We start from the raw sequence: 15,910 nt of genomic DNA on the forward strand, positions 1-15,910 counted from the left end.
ACTAGGAAAGGTTCGACTGAGTATGGTAACCAGTGTCATAACAGGTCATGGACTTTTTAACAAACATCTTTTTATAACAGGTGTCACAGACAGTCCCCTATGCCGTGGATGCATGGAGGAAGAAGAAACAGCCTCTCACGTGGTGTTGGAATGCAGCGGATTGGCCCCATACAGGGCAAAACATCTCGGATCCCCGAGTGACCTCCCCGAGGTCCTACTCAACATCAAAGGTTTGATAGGATTCCTCGAGGAGCTGGGCTGGCAAGACTAGCCCACCCCCTATCACGCAAAATAGGCGCAAGACGTCGAGTTGCGGAAAATCGCCCGAGCTACAATACAATACAATACAAGAGACAAAAGCTGTTATTATCATTGTACGGGTTTTATGTATATTTTCTTAAAATATTTACCTATAAAATCAAGCATTATCGCTTGAACTTGAATTATTTTATTTTGTCAAGCTATTGTAATTTCTTCTACATGTATTAAATTTAACATCCAATTCGGAACTCATTTCGCAGCTACCAACTGTCATATTGACGTTGACGTCAAACTGTCATTGCCATTGCCACAAAAACTTTCGCACCCAGCGAAGTTGGTGAAGAAACTCGAAAGTTTGTTTCTATTTCTGACAACCGCAAATCGTTAAAAATGTAATAAAATAAAAGAATACATTCCGACAATGATACATTTTGCATAATAATATTACGAATACTGAAAGATTTGTAGTTGCCTAGATAAAACAACCGTTCTTTCTCCCGTTATTCCGAAGTGTCCACGTAGATTTTAACTGTTTGTGTTTGTTGAATGTGAAAGATGCGTCGTGCTAAAGGGTATCAAGATTTGGATGACAATGCGGTGGGGCTGCGGCCTGGTCCGCCGCCGATGCCTGCTCCCCAGGAAATCGAAATGGCTTCGGTGACGGTTGTCCCCGATGGTATGCGGAATTATGTTATTATTTATTGTTTTACAACGTCAGACGCCGTCTGGAATGCGTGTAATGATTGTTATTGTTGCTGAGCATGAAAACGAAATTCTTAATAGGTGTGTGTATGATGTGTTGTCTAAATTGTTAATAAAGCCATAAAAATTCTTCATTGAAATTTTTTAGCTGTGAATTCAGTTTCTTCATGAGAATTTTAGTTCATTGGAGGACAAACGGGCATATATATTATTACAGGACCCTAGAAATGCTAGATCCATTCTTAAGTCTGTAGTTTTAATTGTATTAAAACATATTTAATAAACATTAATCACTAATATTTTTATACTCTATTACACTAAAATAACGTAACTTTTGGGTAATTCTGCCCTTAGGATTCTACTCAACTCCAGTTAGTAGCATGGATAGTTTTGAAGATAAAAGGGGTGAATGGTTGGACAGACAGACACAAGAGTGATTCTTTAAGGGTTCCGTTTTTTTTCCTTTTGAGGTACGGAACCCTAAATATAAAAATTAATGTTGATAAAATATATTTACAACCTTTTTGCCAAGCTCAGTGGAGTTTGGGGTCTGCTTGTCAACTAATCCCAAAAACCGGCATACACAATAGTTTTTACGAAAGCAACTGCCGTCTGACCTTGTAACCCAGTGGAAAAATTTGGCCTTATTGGGATTAGTCTGGTTTCCTCGCGATGTTTTCCTTGAACCTGGAAATCTGCAGATTAAAAGTTATTTACTATTACGGCCAGGCATAAAGCGCTGAAATAAATAAGAGCTTATTTTATTTAATTCCAGATACATTCACTGTAACGCAGGCTGTGAACGCCCTGGGCTTCGGTTGGTTCCAAGTGAAGCTGTCACTCTGCACGGGTCTATGCTGGATGGCGGACTCCATGGAGATGACCATCCTGAGCATACTCTCGCCTGCCCTGCATTGTGAATGGAATATAAGCAAGTATGTGTCTTAATAGCCCAACCATAGCACACAATAGTCGATTCATTGTAAAAAGTAACTTGAATATCTTTATTCAGGCATATTTGAATGTTGCAGTTCTAAGCCAAAATAAGTATATTCATAAAAGGAAGAACAAAACCCTACAAAACAAAAAAAAAAGATTAGTATTGGTACAATATTACGTGTTGAACTTGTCGACCATAGTAGTAGACGCAGTAGTACTAGACTATAATTGGGTGGAATTACTCCATAAATGTAAAATATTATTCCACTGACTCTGTGAAAAGTAAATCCGAATGGCTATTTTATTGCTTTGAAGATAATTTAGTTAAAAACTGAGAAGTTTATTTCCAATTACATTATACATTTGTTATGTTTATTTTAAGATAGTTAATCATTGTACTATCATGATCTGTTTGTTTTACCAGATACCAACAAGCTTTAACAACCACAGTGGTGTTCCTAGGCATGATGCTCAGCTCTACATTCTGGGGCAACATCAGCGACCGCTATGGACGAAAAACGGTAAGCATGTGTGCTTGCTGAAGCCTTAGACCGCCTAATACGTCATACGACGCGCGTCATACACAACTACAGCCCAATATCGTCGCATTCCGACAAGGTTGACTATGACGCACGGTAAACGATAGGCGTGGCGTTCATTGGGTTAAATGTTGTCTTCTATGCCAGTGTTTTTCAAACTGTGGTTCGCGACTCCCTGGGGGATCGCGAAGCCTCTGCCAGCCTTAAAACAGTACATAAGCGAAACATTTTGTTCATACTAAGGGGGTCGCGACATGATAAAGTTTGAAAAACACTGTTCTATGCCACTGAAGATTATAAAGAATACGTAGTGTTTGTATATAAAGTTTGATAACAAAATATTTTTCACCACACCAGCTCGGAACGACACTTCAAAAACTAACATAGCAAATAGCAGTAGATAGCAAAGTTGCATTTTATTCACATGTGAGGCAAAGTAATCAAATGCAAATTTTGAGTTTTCTTTTGTTTGCCGGTAGATGCCGGTTACTTTTAAATGATGATTTTGGATGATAAATATTTAATAACATTCATTTGGATTTGATTTGGTTTGATTTTGTTTGATAATTTACATTTATCAAACTGCACAACGGGACTTAATCGCGTATTTAAGTTTTAAGATTTACCTCCGACGTTTCGAGGACGGCGTTGTCGGCGTTGTGGCATTTTTGCCGTATGTAAAAGGGGTAACGGATAAAGTTGGCACAGTACTTGGAAAGTACTCTATAAAGACGGTGTACACACCTTTATCCAAAGTAGCAGGGAGCCTAAGGTCACCGAAGGACGTTATTCCGTTCCAGTCACCTGGCGTTTATAAAATAGATTGCAGTTGTGGTAGTTCCTATATCGGAGAAACTAAGCGCACCATAGCAGAAAGAGTTAAGGAACATATCGCAGCTGTCAAAAATCGTCAGGTCAACAAGTCTGCGGTGGCTGAGCATTTGCTGGAGTCAGGACCAAACCACTGGATTGAGCTGCATAACCCTAAAATCCTCTCCACGGATCGCCATTTCTACAGTAGAAAAGTGCGGGAAGCCATTGAAATCAAAAAACATTGCAATTTTAATCGGGACGAGGGTTTTAAGATCTCATCCACATGGAATCCAGTCATTAGTAAATGTAAGCGGAAACGAATATCGACAGTCGATAAATCGAATATCGTTAGTGTTGTGTGTCGACAGAGTGACATCCCTAGTGCGCAAAACGTTCAAACTGATAAACAAGACCAAGTGCGGGTAGTTCGAAAAACTCGCGCGGCTAGAAGATGTTGATGTCAACTTGAGCCAGTCTTCTCCGAGACCACGGGGACAACGCCGTCCTCGAAACGTCGGAGGTAAATCTTAAAACTTAAATACGCGATTAAGTCCCGTTGTGCAGTTTGATAATGTTTAATAATCGTGAAAGTTTAAATCAGTGAATTTACATTTAATATTTGCTTCGGGTTGGTGTGGAGAAAAATTTTGTGTTTCACTCGGGGGCAAATTTTGTTTAACTCTCGTGCTTTGAACTGGACGCAACGCTCAAGATTCCATTTTTCGCTCGTATTTCAATTTTGGAATCTTTCGGTTGCTCGGGAATCAATATTAGCACGAGCGGTTAAACAACAACTTTGCCCCCTTGTAAAACAAATAACTATATTTGGATTTGAACCCGTTGAATGCCACGCCCTGTTATATATAAAGCGACATTGTAAACCTTGTTGGAATGCAAGAAGGTTAATAGTAACCGTGTGACTCAGTGTGCGTCTTTTACATTAAACAAATTAAGACTTCAATCGCTTTTCCAAATCACGTATGAGTCATGTATCGTGTAATAATAACGATATAATATTTTATGTATTTGATTCGATCTTTTTAAGAGATTCACAACACAGTAGTTTGTACAGCATTTCGTCGATACTTCTACATGCTATTTGTATAGCAAGTTAAATATATCAAATCGTTTTCAGTGAAATACCTTTACACATTAACGTATAACGGACGGGCCTTACGGGCACTGAAAATGGTACTAGTTCGGCAGTGTCACTCACGAATTAGAGCCAATCGTGCAGTCTAACGCAACTAGTTGCGACCAATCGCGCGCGCGATTAGAATTCATCAACCAATCGCATTGTAGCGGTGTCACATCGCTGTACTGGCCCCATTCATGCTCCATTCTTATTGCCCGTAAGGCCAGTCCTGAGATATACGTCAATGCATTTTTTTTATTGACAGGCTCTAAGCATGTGTGGCGTCCTGCTGTTCTACTACGGGCTTCTAAGCGCCATAGCCCCGAACTTCCTCTGGCTACTCTTTCTAAGAGGTCTTGTGGGCTTCGCCATAGGCTGCGTGCCACAGTCGTAAGTATATCTTCATCCAACAAGCTCATATGAGTTTATGTGAGTTCTGCTGTTCTACTATGAGGTGTTGAGCGCGGCACCTCCTAACTTCTTCTGGCTCTCTTAAATCTTCATTTTTGGAGGTCTTGTGGGTTTCGTCAAAGGCTGTGTGCCTCATAATTTTTGTTTTGTTTAAGTAATGTGATTTTTTTGTCTTTCAGTGTCACATTGTACGCAGAGTTTCTGCCCACCAAGCAGAGAGCTAAATGCGTCGTTCTACTGGACGTAAGCTTCTTCTAGCCTTATACTTAATTCTCATCTTCTAATTTTATCGAAGACCTGGGGGCCGATTTTTTAATTTTTAACGCTCGATTTCGTGTGGCTCCCTTCAATATATCTCCGCCACGAATTGTCAATACTACTAGATTCCCAATTTCTATTGGTCGTATTTAAAAAATATCAATTCGCTGTTTTCCACAGATTAACGAAATCGAGCGCTCGAAATTCAAAAATCGCCCCCCTAATCATTATAACATTTACCAACAATAATGATGATGTAAGAATCATTTCCTTTATTTCATTCAAGAATTGAGTCAATCTTTTTATTGTAGTGTTTCTGGGCGCTGGGTGCTTGTTTGGAGGTGGCGCTGGCGCTGGTGGTGATGCCGACTCTGGGCTTCCACTGGTTACTGGCTCTCTCCACTATACCACTGCTGATATTCGCTCTCATATGCCCGGTATGTATTAATTCACACCATGTGTTGAGAAGGTAGACTTAATGTTCTCTTATAGTGAGTGCAGTCTAAACAAATATCCCATTCAAATCTAAAAAAATGTGAACAATGTCATATGATTTTCTCAGTCGGCCTATAAGATTCCTTCCTTCTATGGAATTATATTGTAGGGATGAATTTATAGTTGTAATATAAATCCCAAATATTTTTAATTACTCGCGGACAGAGCGACCTTTTTTATTATTAGATAATTTTCAAATGTATGAGCTCTGTTCTGTGTAAATAATCCTAGAGCAGCTGTAAGCGCTGCGCGCCGCGCTGGACGGTCTAACGATCGGCCCTCGGCTGCAGCGCTGACAGCGATGTATTGTGTCCGCTTTCCGCAGGCGCAGAGAGCCCTTAGAGACGAACGTTGTTATCGTGGCTGTCACACTAAGTTGCTTTTTCTGTTAAATTTGTATTTGTAAATAATTGTTTGGCTTTCGCTCTTACTCCTTCTATTTTATATAGATGTGTATTGTGTGCCGTTACGGAGAATAAATCGGTGTGCGAAAACGAACGTTTGGTGCCTATTATTTGCTCCTGCATCTGCACCCGCTTACCACGCCTAGCACAACTCTACCTTCCACATCTACACTGGTGACCACGCAGAACACTGAAAATGAGCGATACCGAGAATGACGGATTCGTAGACTCGGAGTTGCCTGGGCCGAGCAAACCAACAAAAGGTACTCAAGAGGGCAGCATACCCACAGAAATTTACCGCATCGGCGTAAAAGTGCCTGTGTTTTGGCCGGAGAAACCTGCAGTATGGTTCGCTCAAATGGAATCTCAATTTAATGTTTCCAATATTACTGCGGACGCGACCAAATACAATTACATCGTCGCGCAGCTCGATTCCCAATATGCTGCCGAGGTGGAGGATATAATTGTCTCGCCGCCAGCTACTGACAAGTATAAAAAGCTTAAAGATGAGCTCATCAAAAGACTGTCGGTGTCCCGGCAGAAGAAAGTAAAGCAGCTACTTAGTCAGGAAGAGTTGGGTGATAGAAAACCTTCCCAGTTTCTCCGCCACTTACGTCATTTGGCAGGGCCAAATATACCCGATGAGTTCCTGTTATCTATCTGGACGTCTCGCCTGCCAAGCAACATGCAATTTGTGATCGCATCGAAGCCCAATGACCCAATTGAAGAGCTCGCCGAGTTGGCTGACCGTGTTCACGACGTAGCAACTCCTCAAGTAGCCGCAGCATCAGCGCCTGACTCTCAAATGGCTATCCTCATGCGTCAAGTGAGTGAGTTGACTAAGGACATGAAAGCACTAAAAAGTCAGCTCGATAGTGACCGGCCGTCGCGATCAAGATCTCGTGCTCGCGCGTCTAGCAAGTCCCGCAATCGCTCCAGCTCACAGAGGTCACAGTCGAATTACCGCAAGTTTCCTGAGTGCTGGTTCCATGCGAAGTTCGGTGAGAAGGCGACTAGATGCGTAAAACCGTGCGATTACCAGGCGGGAAACGAAAGGGGCACTCGATAATGGCGACCGCCGTTTGCCCTAGCCCCGGTCGCTTATTTGTTACAGACCATACAACGAAGATACAGTTTCTCGTGGATACTGGTAGCGACGTCTGTGTCTTCCCTAGGTCTCAACTAAAATATCGGCGACATCCTACCAACTACGAGTTAGCTGCAGCGAATGGCTCACCAATAATTACTTACGGTTACATTCACTTAGTACTGAACCTAGGCTTACGCCGCGACTTCGCTTGGCAATTTATTGTTGCGGATGTGACGAAGCCTATAATCGGCGTAGACTTCTTGGCGTATTACGACCTTCTTCCTGACTGCAGGAATAAACAGCTGATCGACAGGATGACTAGCTTGTGTGTCGTGGCTTTGCCTGGATGTTCGACGGACGAAATTTCTTCAGTCAAAGTGGTGACGGGTGAGTCAGATTATCATCGCATACTACTCGAATACCCCGACATTACTCGCCCATTTGGCGTTCATCGGGTTCCAAAACACAACGTCCTCCATTTTATAAGGACTACTCCAGGGCCTCCTGTGTCTTGTTCTCCTCGACGGTTGGCTCCGGATAAATTAAAGATTGCTCGGGACGAGTTCTCCGCAATGCTTCAAAATGGAACAGCCAGACCTTCAGAGTCACCTTGGTCGTCACCTCTGCACCTTGTCCCCAAGAAGAATAATGGATGGAGACCTTGTGGTGACTACCGAATGCTCAATGCCAGAACTATTCCGGATAAATATCCCATTCGGCATATACATGACTTTGCTCACAGTATTTCTGGTTGCCAGGTTTTCTCCACCATCGACCTTGAGAAGGCGTACCACCAGATCCCCGTAAACCCAGAAGACATACAGAAGACCTCGATCACCACACCGTTTGGCCTCTTCGAGTTCCCGTATATGACGTTCGGGCTCAGGAATGCTGCCCAGACGTTTCAAAGGTTTGTGGACGAGATGGTAAGGGGGTTGGATTTTTGTTATGCCTATCTAGATGACTTCTTAGTGTACTCTAAAGATGAAGTAACTCACAAGGAGCACCTGCGCCAGCTGTTTGCTAAATTCCAGGAGTACGGAATGGTCGTTAACACTTCCAAATGTGTCTTCGGGGCGACGGAGGTAAAGTTCCTGGGCTACAGCATTTCAGCCGGAGGTACCAAGCCCCTCCCATCCAAGGTCGATGCCATCAAAGAATTCCCGGTCCCAAAGAACGTGAGAGAGCTGCGCAGATTCTTGGGGATGGTTAATTTTTACCGCAGATTTATCCCCGGGGCAGCAGCATCTCAGGCTCCACTTCATGCGCTTTTAACTGGATCTGTAAAGCCTTCTCATCCCGTCAACTTTAGCGCTGAAGAACATGAGGCTTTTGAGCGTTGTAAGGACAGCTTATGTCAGGCTGCGTTGTTAGCGCATCCAAATAGTCAGGCTAAGCTGGCCATTGTCACAGACGCTTCTGATACCGCCATGGGAGCCGCGCTACAACAATATGTCAACGAGGAGTGGCAGCCTCTGGCGTTCTTCTCGAGAAAATTGAGCCCCGCGCAACGTAAGTACTCACCGTACGATCGTGAGCTTCTAGCCATATACGAAGCGCTAAAGTACTTCAGGCACATGGTTGAGGCTAGGGACTTCACAATCTATACGGATCACAAGCCCATCTGCTTCGCCTTCAACTCGCGCAAGGATAACTGCTCACCAAGACAGTTCAGGCATTTGGACTTTATAGCGCAATTTACGACTGACATAAGACATATCTCTGGGAAGGATAACGTGGTGGCAGATACCCTGTCGCGCGTTGAGGAAGTCGCACAACCGATCGATTTGGAGCGACTAGCGCAATCCCAGGCGAGAGATCCAGAGTTGCAAGAGCTCTTACAGAGTGACACTTCGCTGCGTCTGAAGAAGTTCAAGTTGCCAGGTATTCAGGCCGAACTGTATTGCGACGAGAGCGACCAGACACTCAGGCCTTATGTCACAAAGGAGTTGCGCAGACAAGTGTTCCAGAGCTTGCACTTCCTTAGCCACCCTGGTGCTAATGCTTCCGTTAAGCTCGTCACAGACCGGTACGTTTGGCCAGGTATCAAAAAAGACTGCCGCGAATGGACACGTACCTGTTTGTCATGCCAAAGAGCCAAGGTGACTCGTCACGTTTCTGCACCACTTGGGACATACAGACTTCCCAGAGCAAGGTTCATGCACGTACATATAGACCTTATAGGCCCCTTGCCAGTATCTCAAGGATTCAAATACTGCCTTACAGCCGTCGATCGTTATACACGTTGGCCTGAGGTGGTACCGCTACTAGAGATCACAGCAGAAGCCGTAGCCAGAGGACTTCTACATGGCTGGATATCACGGTTCGGCTGCCCCAACGACATCGTAACTGATCGTGGCAGACAGTTCGAGAGCTGCCTCTTCAAGCACCTGTCGGAGCTAGCCGGCTTCCAGCATCGTCGCACAACGGCCTATCATCCGGCCTGTAATGGCCTCGTGGAGCGTTTCCACAGACAGTTGAAAGCTGCTATTACCTGTCATGCAACTAGCAACTGGGTAGACACATTACCCTTGGTCCTGCTCGGTATACGTAGTGCGTACAAGGAGGATCTCAACGCTTCGACTGCTGAGCTCGTATACGGGGAGCCACTGAGGTTGCCAGGAGAGCTATTGCACGCCCAGGCGCCCGATGACACCATTGATGTGACTGATTATGTCGCACGCTTGCGTAAGTTTGCCCATGATCTCACTCCAGTACCAGCGTGACGCCATACAAGCAATAGACGAGTGTTCATATATAAGGACCTCAAAACTGCCAGTCACGTGCTGCTCAGAGACGATGCGAGCCATCCACCACTGCAGCCGGCGTATACTGGTCCGTACGAAGTGCTCGAAAGAAGTGATAAAGTGTTTAAGTTGCGTGTGAACGGCAAAAGTGTAACAGTGTCTATAGATCGCATTAAACCTGCATATATACTGGCTGATGAGCCGACTGTACCTATTACGCGTACTGTTCCACCTGCTCAACCTACTCCAGAGACTGAAAATACGGTAAAAAAGACAAGGTCAGGACGTACAGTGCGTATTCCAGATTATTATTATTAAGTTATTTTTATTTTTCTATCGCCCTTGACGGTCTCTGGAGGGGGGTGATGTAGGGATGAATTTATAGTTGTAATATAAATCCCAAATATTTTTAATTACTCGCGGACAGAGCGACCTTTTTTATTATTAGATAATTTTCAAATGTATGAGCTCTGTTCTGTGTAAATAATCCTAGAGCAGCTGTAAGCGCTGCGCGCCGCGCTGGACGGTCTAACGATCGGCCCTCGGCTGCAGCGCTGACAGCGATGTATTGTGTCCGCTTTCCGCAGGCGCAGAGAGCCCTTAGAGACGAACGTTGTTATCGTGGCTGTCACACTAAGTTGCTTTTTCTGTTAAATTTGTATTTGTAAATAATTGTTTGGCTTTCGCTCTTACTCCTTCTATTTTATATAGATGTGTATTGTGTGCCGTTACGGAGAATAAATCGGTGTGCGAAAACGAACGTTTGGTGCCTATTATTTGCTCCTGCATCTGCACCCGCTTACCACGCCTAGCACAACTCTACCTTCCACATCTACAATATGTTTATTACATGACACTTCAGCTTGAACTAAATTAGTTTTGTAGGGACTGCGTCCTACATTCGCCCAAGCTTAGATGATATTAAACAAATAATTAAATAAATGAAAAACCCCGCTGCCAAAGTTTAATAGTCCGTCTAAGCTGACTTTGCATCGACTGGAATAAAACGAAGTGCCATTATAAACGTCATTATTTTCATAGATATTTGACATTAATGATGACACTACCACACTTTGTCATTGCACATGGGGTGCAGAGTTAGCTTAGTCCGACTGTAGAGAGTTTTCGTGGTCTACGAGTACATGTATTCGTTTCGTTTCAGTGGCTGCCGGAATCGGCGAGGTTTCACGTCGCTAGCGGGCAACCCGACAAAGCACTATCCACGCTGGAACAGGTAATATACCATAGCAATATATTATTCTATTCAACTTTGTCAGTAGAAAAAGGCGGGAAATTCAATTTTTTATGGGACAATAAACCTTCGCGCCTACGTTTTTGTAAATTGCCGCTTTTTTTCTACTGACGAAAATGGCTTGACAGACTATTTATATTGCTGCCGAAGCTAGATAATTTGAGCTATTTTGTCGACATTGTCGTAACAATTTATCATTCACTAATTATATTTCTTTTTAATTTTAGATAGCTGCAGATAACGGACGACCGATGTTGTTAGGACGACTAGTGTGCGACGACTCAGTGGGTATAGGACAACGGGGACGGCTCAAACACCTGCTCATACCGCATCTGAGAGCGACTAGCTTACTGTTGTGGTTTATATGGTAATTACTTGTTAATTAATGTTAGCGGCATACAACGGACGACCGATGTTGGAAAGACTAGAGATTGGACAACGGGGGCTCAAATATCTGCTCATACGAACTACCAGTCTGTTGTTGTGGGTTTTATTTCGTAACTAGCGACCCGCCCCGGCGTCGCACGGGTTAACAAATTATATAGTTAATACGTGTATAATTCCTTCCTCAAGAATCACTCTAACGATTGGTGAAAATTGAAAACAGCATGAAAATCCATTGAGTAGTTTTTGAGTTTATCGCGAATATACATTTTAGCGGATGGCGCTGGAGCTAATATACGGCGTTGCATGAACAAGAGATTTCCTTTGGCAGGATTGGTCCTTAGGACCCAGGGATGGATTCAAGAAGTGGAGCCACCGAGATTATTGATGTAAATTTTTAGGGGGGGGGGGGGGTGGTCTCTCAACTTGATCTTGATATCTGTATCATTTAAGCTACTGGGTCAAGTTTGGTATCGTTTCCGTATAAATCGGGGGTGTCGAATTCATTTCTGATATCATAATGACACCATTCCGAAGTAAAAACACATAAAATATGAAAAAAATACTTTTTTTAAAATTCCTCTTCACGCTTAAACTGCTGAACCAATTTAGTTCAAATTTGGTACAGAGATAGTTTGAGTCCCAGGAAATAACATAGCATACTTTTAATCTCAATAATCATCCTTTAAGGGTGTGAAAAGGGAGGAGGAAATTTGTATGGGGATTCAATAACCGCTGAACCGATTTAGATAAAATTTGGTATAGAGATAGTTTGAGTGCCGGGGAAGAACATAGGATAGTTTATATTAAAACTAAAAACTTAATAAAAACCGGGCAACTGCGAGTCGGACTCGCGCACGAAGGGTTCCGTACCATAATGCAAAAAAAAACAAAAACAAAAAAAAGCAAAAAGAAAACGGTCACCCATCCAAGTACTGACCCCTCCCGACGTTGCTTAACTTTGGTCAAAAATCACGTTTGTTGTATGGGAGCCCCATTAAAATCTTTATTTTATTCTGTTTTTAGTATTTGTTGTTATAGCGGCAACAGAAATACATCATCTGTGAAAATTTCAGCTGTCTAGCTATCACGGTTCGTGAGATACAGCCTGGTGACAGACGGACGGACGGACGGACGGACGGCGAAGTCTTAGTAATAGGGTCCCGTTTTACCCTTTGGGTACGGAACCCTAAAAATGAAAGGTAAGGTGTAGGATTTTATGGGAAATCAATAAACGCTGAACCGATTTCGATGAAATCTATGTCTACATCTTTGATTTAGTTGAAAATGATACTAAACTTGACTTAGAACCTATTAAACTTAAAAAAATATTAACCTCAAACGTCGCAGACGCTTAAAACCCCCTCCACCCCCCACCTGCATCAAAAAGCTGGGTGGCTCCACTTCTTAAATCCATCCTTGGGTCCTAAGGACCAATCCTGCTACAGGAAATCCCTTGTTCATGCAACGCCGTGGTTGACCTTTTTTTGCTCTGAGCAAACACAACTATTTAGACAGACGCGGCGAGGGACTTTGTTTTATAATATAAGATGTAGTGATGTCGTTTCTCACTTGAGTTTAGATTATTCGATTAGCTTTAAAAACAACTTCGTTGTAAGAAAAAACTAGGCATGAAAAACGATGCGAGCGATTCATTGAAGTCTATTTACTTTATCAGGATGTCCTGCGCATTCTGCTACTATGGCCTTGTCTTGATGACCACGGAACTCTTCGAAACGGAGCCCGGCGGCTCTTTAGAGCCCTGCGCTGCGGACTGCCGACCTCTACAGACCACAGACTACATGGATCTATTGTGGACTACGCTTGCTGAGTTCCCAGGTACTTTTTTCCTTTATCTCATCATTATTTCATCCGAAATAGGTACATATTTCATCAAACCATTTTGACTTGAAAATAAATAGGTACCTATTGACTAAACTCATTAAAAAGTCATTCTATGAAACTTGCTAACTATGTAAGGGGTCATCCATTAATTACGTCACACCAATTTCTAGGTTTTTTTACCCCCCCCCCCTTGTCACACTTGGTCACATTTGGCAAACCCCTCCCCCCCTAGTGTGACGTCACATTTTTTCTACGAAATCGCCAAATCGAATTAAGTAAATACCTAAGTATTATTAATATTTTATCAAAATATTTTTGACGATATAAATATTAGTAATTTTATAACCCAAAACTGCTTAGGAAAGAAAATTAAACGATTAAAAACTATTTTCGTTTTAAAAACTTGTTATTTAAATGTACAGCGAACTACATAATTTAAATAAATTTTCGGTTACTGATGAAGTTAAAGTGACGTCACAAAGTTTGTGTCTCCCCCCTCCCCCATGTCACAATATGTCACATTTTCTTGACCCCCTCCCTCCCCCTAAACGTGTGACGAAATTAATGGATGACCCCTAAACAAAAGTCACTAGTAAATTCATCATTCAGAGACAATTTCAATATGGCGGTTTGTTTACATAGTTAGCAAGTTCCATAGAACGACACTTGACATTAAATATTGTTGATTTCGAACGCGAGCTCTGGGTGCGTAACCAAGATGCCCATCGTTTACGCTCCATAGCTAACGAAACGCAACTTTCTCTGTCGCACTAATATGGAAGAGTGATAGAGAGAAAGTACCGTTCGGTTTGTATCTTGATTACGCACCCTGAGTAGTTAAACTAAAGAGCTCCATAGACGTTGCAACAAATTGCATCCGATTTTGGATACATTGCGACAGTTGAGCGATCAATTGAATCTGTTGCACGCAAGTACTTTGTCGGCGAAACATAAATTTATGAAATATTTCTACTTTTAAATTTTTTTAGGCATCTTCGCAACCATATTCATTATAGAGAAGTTCGGCCGCAAGAAGACCATGGCCTCACAGTTCATCATATTCTCCGTCTGCGTTTGTATGCTGATCTACAATGAGAAGTAAGTAGCAGTGTTCTCTAAAATTAATTTGGTGACCATCCGAATAATAATTCTTTATGACCTATTCCACTGAATAGGTACCTGCATTATAAGGATTATAGCCGCTTTCAAGGAAATCTAGAAGAAGATATGGAAAATAGTAAGCAAAGTAATTAAAGGTCTTCATCTTCGAGTGATAACTTTTAGTTTTAAGATTTTTTTTAAATATATTTAACGGGTATTCCTTTTTCCAGCCGTGTGTTCCTGACATGTATTCTGTTCTTGGCGCGTGGTATCATCGCTGGGTTGTTTCAGGCCGCGTACGTTTACACTCCAGAGGTAAGCAACTATTCTGTCATGGACGGAGCACGATCGTAAGATCAGGCAGATCGTAATGTTCCTGTGTAATGTTTTGACGATAGTCACATTAAACCAATATATAGGTAGGTTAGGTTTGTCAGGTTGCTTCAGATGCCCGAAGGGCAAACTGCCCAGAAATAGGAGCCCCGCGTAGCGAGAAAGTACCGTTCGGTTGGCATCTTGGCTTGAAAGTCTACAGTACGTGTTAATCCGCAGGTGTACCCAACAGCGCTGAGGTCCACGGCCGTGGGCGCCTGCAGCGGCGTGGCGCGGCTCGGCGCCATGATCACGCCCTACGTCGCGCAGGTAACGGGAATGTAGTTAACACGACACGAGCGTATACGCATTATATAAATAAGGCCTACGACTAAACGAATATACCTTTATGCTTATTCATTCTCCTGTTCGCTAAGTGGATACGTAGCTGGGTTGATAATCGCCTCTCCTATGATAGGGAATTTATTTTTAAAAATGTTGACTATTATCAACAGTAATTTTGCTCAAAATAGATAACCGAAAACGTTAATACTGACACGTTACTGTTGATCCCATAAATGACGTTTTTATTTTATTTCTCGCTTAGTAGAAATGCTTGCCTTTTTTATTTTCCTCTTAGTTAAAATAAAAAGTAGAGTATTCAACTCGGATGGAAGCACCATTTCACCCTCAAACTATTAACGCTCTCTTTTGATTCTCCGTTCGTACGCCAAAAAATCTAGGGTACAATGAGCGACATTCAACCTTTGCTCCAACTATAAGTTTCATACTTCTAATAATTTAAAGTACGTTTCCAGGTGCTGCTAAAGAACTCGATAGCGTTAGCGACGGGCGTGTACGCGGCCGCCGCCGTGCTGGCCGCCGCCGCCTGCCTGCTCCTACCCATCGAGACCAAAGGCCGGGAGATGCGCGAGTCCGTTAACGCTACTACTTAAGGTCTGTTTACATTACGAAAACTATTCAGTCCTCTAAGCACAGCGCTAGCAACGGGCGTGTACGCGGCCGCCGCCCCCTGCCTGCTCCTACCCATCGAGGCCAAAGGCCGGGAGATGCGCAAGTCAGTCAACGTCACTAAGAGGTCAGCTCCATAATCCAAAAAACTAGCGTCTTTTCGTTCTCTAATAGGCCTCATACACTCTTCTGGCTTCAACTAATGCGGTGCGAAGTTAGTTGCCTAAACTCCTTTCACCTACATCTCCAA

General features: G+C 42.9%; 1 protein-coding gene across 1 annotated transcript; it reads left to right on the top strand.

Annotated features, from left to right (window-relative positions):
• Positions 1-577: 577 nt before the first annotated feature.
• On the top strand, positions 578-15,644 carry LOC134679667 (synaptic vesicle 2-related protein). Its single transcript, XM_063538621.1, has 13 exons — positions 578-937; positions 1,739-1,898; positions 2,327-2,423; positions 4,655-4,779; positions 4,980-5,043; positions 5,370-5,495; positions 10,957-11,028; positions 11,274-11,413; positions 13,109-13,269; positions 14,265-14,373; positions 14,607-14,691; positions 14,929-15,018; positions 15,507-15,644. Exons 1-13 carry the CDS (start codon positions 817-819, stop codon positions 15,642-15,644), a joined length of 1,488 nt encoding a protein of 495 aa, XP_063394691.1. The 5' UTR covers positions 578-816.
• The last annotated feature ends 266 nt before the right edge of the window (positions 15,645-15,910 follow it).

This window comes from Cydia fagiglandana, chromosome 1 (assembly GCF_963556715.1).
Source record: "Cydia fagiglandana chromosome 1, ilCydFagi1.1, whole genome shotgun sequence".
NCBI lineage: Eukaryota > Metazoa > Arthropoda > Insecta > Lepidoptera > Tortricidae > Cydia > Cydia fagiglandana.